At 48.4% G+C, this 5,723-nt stretch overlaps 1 protein-coding gene across 1 annotated transcript; it reads left to right on the plus strand.

Moving 5' to 3' along the window:
* Positions 1-3,308: 3,308 nt before the first annotated feature.
* LOC106529823 (GATA zinc finger domain-containing protein 14) lies at positions 3,309-5,420 on the plus strand (the record flags this gene model as incomplete). Its single annotated transcript, XM_014025335.1, is given in 1 exon segment — positions 3,309-5,420. A coding segment is annotated over 1 exon segment (2,021 nt), but the record flags the coding sequence as incomplete, so codon positions are not given.
* Between the last annotated feature and the right edge of the window lie 303 nt (positions 5,421-5,723).

Here is a 5,723-nt window from a genome sequence, read left to right on the forward strand (position 1 = left end):
AACTACAGCTGCTCCAACAACAACCTCAGCTTCTCCAACAACATCCACAGCTGCTCCAACAACAACCACAGCTGCTCAAACCACAACCACAGCTGCAATAACCACAACTACAGCTGTTCCAACCACAACTACAGCTGCTCCAACGACAACCACAGCTGCAATAACTACAACTACAGCTGCCCCAACAACAGCACCTGCTCCACGAACAACCTCAGCTGCTCCAACTACAACCACAGCTGCTCCAACCACAACCAATGCTGCAATAACCACAACTACAGCTGTTATAACAACAACTACAGCTTATCCAACAACAACCTCAGCTTCTCCAACAACATCCACAGCTGCAATAACTACAACAACAGCTGCTCCASGAACAACCTCAGCTGCTCAATCCACAACTACAGCTGTTCCAACTACAACCACAGCTTCTTTAACCACAACTACAGCTGCTCCAACAACAACCACAGCTGCTCCAAAAGCTACATCTCCTCCAACCACAACTACATCTCCTCCAACCACAACTACAGCTGCTCCAACCACAACCTCAGCTGCAATAACTACAACTACAGCTGCCCCAACAACAGCACCTGCTCCACGAACAACCTCAGCTGCTCCAACGACAACCACAGCTTCTCCAACTACAACCACAGCTGCTCCAACCACAACCAATGCTGCAATAACCACAACTACAGCTGCTCCAACAACAACCACAGCTGCTCCAAAAGCTACATCTCCTCCAACCACAACTACATCTCCTCCAACCACAACTACAGCTGCTCCAAAAACAACTACAGCCGCTCCAACCACAAACTCAGCTGCTCCAAAAACAACCACAGCTGCTCCAACAACAACCACAGCTGCTCCAAAAGCTACATCTCCTCTAACCACAACTACATCTCCTCCAACCACAACTACAGCTGCTCCAACCATAACCTCAGCTGCTCCAACAACAACCATAGCTGCTACAACCACAATTACAGCTGCTCCAACCACAACCACAGCTGCTCCAAAAGCTACATCTCCTACAACCACAACTAGAGCTGCTCCAACCACATCTTCAATTGCTCCAACAACAACCGCAGCTGCTCCAACCACAACCACCGCTGCTCCACCCACAACTGGAGCTGCTCCAACCACAACTGGAGCTGCTCCAACCACGAACACCGTTGCTTTAACCACAACTGCAGTAGCTCCAACAACAAGCAAAGCTGCTCCTACCACAACTACAGCTGTTCCAACCACAACAAATTCTGCAATAACCACAACTACAGCTGCTCTAACAACAACCACAGCTGCTCCAACAAACACAGCTGCTCCAACAACAACTACAGCTGCTCCAACCACAACTACAGCTCCTCCAACCTCAACCACAGCTGCAATAACCACAACTACAGCTGCTGTAACCACAACTAAAGCTGCTGCAACCACAACCACAGCTGCACCAACCACAACAACAGCTGCAATAACCACAACTACAGCTGCCCCAACAACAACAGCAGCTGCTTCAACAACAACCTCAGCTGCTCCAACAACTACCATAGCTGCTCCGACCACAACAACAGGTTCTTCAACCACAACTACAGCTGGTCAAACCACAACCACAGCTGCTCCAAAAGCTACATCTCCTCCAACCACAACTGCATCTCCTCCAACCACAACTACAGCTGCTACAACAACTACAGCTGCTCCAACCACAACCACAACTTCAGTAACCACAACTGCAGCTTCTCCAACCACAACCACAGCTGCTCCAACAACAAGCACAGCTTCTCCATCAACAACCACAGCTTCTCGAACCACATCTTCAGCTGCTCAAACAACAACCACAGCTGCTCCAACCACAACTACAGCAGTTACAACCACAACCACAGCTGCAATCACCAAAACTACTGCTGCTCCATTAATATCTACAGCTGCTCCAGCAACAACCACAGCTGCTCCAACCACAACCACAAATGCTCCAACAACCACTGCTGCTCCAACCACAACAACAGCTACTCCAACCACAACCACAGCTGCAATAACCACAACTACAGCTGCTCCAACCACAACCACAGCTGCAATAACCACAACTACAGCTGCTCCAACCACAACAGCAGCTGCTCCAACAACAACCTCAGCTGCTCCAACAACAACCAAAGCCTCTCCAACCACTACTACAGCTGTTATAACCACAACTACAGCTGCTCCAACCACAACTGGAGCTGCTCCAACCACGAACACATTTGCTATAACCACAACTGCAGTAGCTCCAACCACAACCACAACCACAGCTGCTATAACCACAACCACAACTGCTCCAACCAGAACTACAGCTGTTCCAACTAYAACCACAGCTGCTATAACCACAACCACAGCTGCTCCAACCACAACTACAGCAGTTCAAACCACAACCACAGCTGCTTTAACAACAACTACTGATTCTCCAACTACAAACACAGCTACTGCAACTACAACTACAGCTGTTCCAACCAGAACCTCTGCTGCAATAACCACGACTACAGCTGCTCCAACAACAACTACAGCTGCTCCAACTACAACCACTGCTGCTCCAACCACAACCACAGCTGCTATCACCACAACTACAGCTGCTCCAACTACAACCACAGCTTCAGTAACCACAACTGCAGCTTCTCAAACCACAACCACAGCTGCTCCAACAACAAGCAAGGCTTCTCCAACAACAACCACAGCTGCTCCAACCAGAACCACAGCTGCTCCAACCACAACTATAGCTGTTCGAACCACAACCACAGCTGTTCCAACCACAACCAATGCTACAATAACCACAACTACAGCATCTCTAACAACGACTACAGCTGCTCCAACAAAAACCTCAGCTGCTCCAACTACATCCACGGCTGCTCCAACAACAACCACAGCTGCTCCAACCACAACCACAGCTAGTCCAACAACAACCACAGCTGCTCCAACCACAACCACAGCTGCAATAACCACAACTTCAGCTACCCCAACAACAGCAGCTGCTCAAACGACCACCTCAGCTGCTCCATCAACAACTGCAGCTTCTCCAACCACAAGTAAAGCTTTTCCAACAACAACAAGAGCTGCTCCAACCACAACTACAGCTGCTCAAACAACACCCAAAGCTGCAATAACCACAACTACAGCTGCCCCAACAAAATCCACAACTGCTCCAACAACATCCACAGCTATTCCAACCACAACCACAGCTGCAGTAACCACAACTACAGCTGCTCAAACAACAACCACAGCTGTTCCAACCACAACCACAAATGCTCCAACAACCACAGCTGCTCCAACAACAACAACAGCTGTTCCAACCACAACCACAGCTGCTCCAACCACAANCCACAGCTGCTCCAACAACAAGCACAGCTGCTCCAACAACCACCACAACTGCTTCGACAACAACCACGGCTGTACCTACAACAACCACGGCTGTACCTACAACAACCACAGCTGCTCCAACAACAACCAGTGTTGCTCCAACAACAACCACAGCTGCTACATCAAAAACCACAGCTGCTCCAACAACCACCACGACTGCTACATCAATAACAACAGCTGCCCATTCAACAATAACAGCTGCTTCTACAACAGCCGCAGTGAATCCAAAATCAACTACAGTTACTCCCACAACAACCCCTTCTGCTCCTACAACAACTACAGCTGCTCCAACAGCAACCACAGCTGCCACAACAACCACAACTTCTGCAAGCACAACCACCACAACTGCTTCTACAAAAACCACAGTGTCTCCAACAACCATAGCTCCAAAAACAACTACAAGTGCCTCAACAACAACCGCACCTATTCATACAACAACCACCAATGCTCCTACAACTACCACTGCTGCCAGAACAACTACTACAACTGCCCCAACAACAACCACAGCTTCTCCAACAACATCCACAGCTGCTACATCAACAACCACAACTGCTTCTACCACAACCACAGATGCTCCTACAACAATCACAGCTACACCAAAATCAATCACAGTCACTCCCAGAACAACCCCTTCTGCTTCTACAACAACCACGGCTGCTCCAACAACAACCACGGCTGCCCCAACAAAAACCACTTCTGCTCCTACAACAATTACATCTGCTCCTACGACAACCACAACTGCTCCTACGACTACCAAAGCTGCCAGAACAACAGCCATAGCTGTTTCACCAACAACCAGAGCTTCTTCAACAATAATGACACCTGCCCCAACAACAACCACTTCTGCTCCTATGACAACCACAGTTGCTTCAACAACAACCACAGCTGCACCAACAACAACCATTTCTGCTCCTACAACAACAACAACCGCTGCTCTTACGACAAACACAGCTCCTCCAAAAACAACTACAGCTGCCCCACCAACAACCACAGCTGCTGCAACAACAACCAAGGCTGCACCAAGAACAACCACAGCTCCTACAATGACACCCACAGCTGGTCCAACAGCAACCACAGTTGCCACCACAAACACCACAGCTCTTTCATCAACAACCACAGTTGTTTCTACCACAACCACAGCTTCTCCAAAGACAACCAATTCTGCTCCTACAACAACTACAGCTGCTCCAGCAGTAACCACAGCTGCTCTTACGACAACCACAGCTGCCACAACATCCACCACCACTGCTACATCAACAACCACAGCTGCTTCTGCAATAACCATGGCTACTCCAACATCAACCACATCTGCTCCAACAACAACCACTGCTGCTCCTATAACAACCACAGCTTCTCCAAAACTATCCACAGCTACTCCTATGACAACCACAGCTGCGGAAACAACAACCACAGCTGCACCAACCACCACAACCGCTGCTACATCAACAATCACAGCTTCTTCTACAACATCCACTGCTTCTCCAACTACAACTGCAGGTGCCCCAACAACAACCACAGCTACCCCAACATCAACCACAGCCGCACCAACATCAACCACAGCCGCACCAACATCAACCACAGCCGCACCAACAACAACCACAGCTGCTCCTACAACAACCACAACTACTCTTACAACAACCACAACTACTCCTACAACAACCACAGCTACTTCAACATCAACCACAACGGCACCAACAACAACCACAGCTGCTCCTACAAAAACAACAACTACTCCTACAACAACCMCAACTTCTATAACAACCACAGCTACTTCAACATCAACCACAGCTGCTCCAACAACCAAAACAGCTGCACCTACAACAACCACAGCTGCTCCATCAACAACCATAGCTATCCCAACAATCAAAACAGCTGCAACATCAACAACCACACGTACTCCAGCCACCCTCATATCTGCTTCAACAGCATCTGCTCCAAATGCTACTACAACTACTAAATCTTCAACAACAACAATAACCACACCTGCTCCAACAACCCCCATGTCTGCTTCAACTGCATCCACAGCTGTTCCAAATACTGCTACAACTATTACTAAAGCTTCAACAACACCAACAACCACACCTACTTCAACAACCCTCACATCTGCTTCAACAACATCTGCAGCTGCTCCAAATACTACTACAACTACTAAAGCTTCAACAACAACCCCAACATCTGCTTCAACAGCATCCCCAGCTACTTCAAAAACTACTGCAACCACTACTAAAACGGCTGCAACAACAATCACATCAGTTCAAACAGCCACATCTGCCTCAACAAAAACCACCACTAGTTCATCATCATCCTCTTCATCTGTAGTCTATCACAAAACAAGTGTCGTTTTTGCCATA

The sequence above is a fragment of the Austrofundulus limnaeus genome, unplaced genomic scaffold, assembly GCF_001266775.1.
Source record: "Austrofundulus limnaeus strain Quisiro unplaced genomic scaffold, Austrofundulus_limnaeus-1.0 Scaffold469, whole genome shotgun sequence".
NCBI classification, from domain to species: Eukaryota; Metazoa; Chordata; class Actinopteri; order Cyprinodontiformes; family Rivulidae; genus Austrofundulus; species Austrofundulus limnaeus.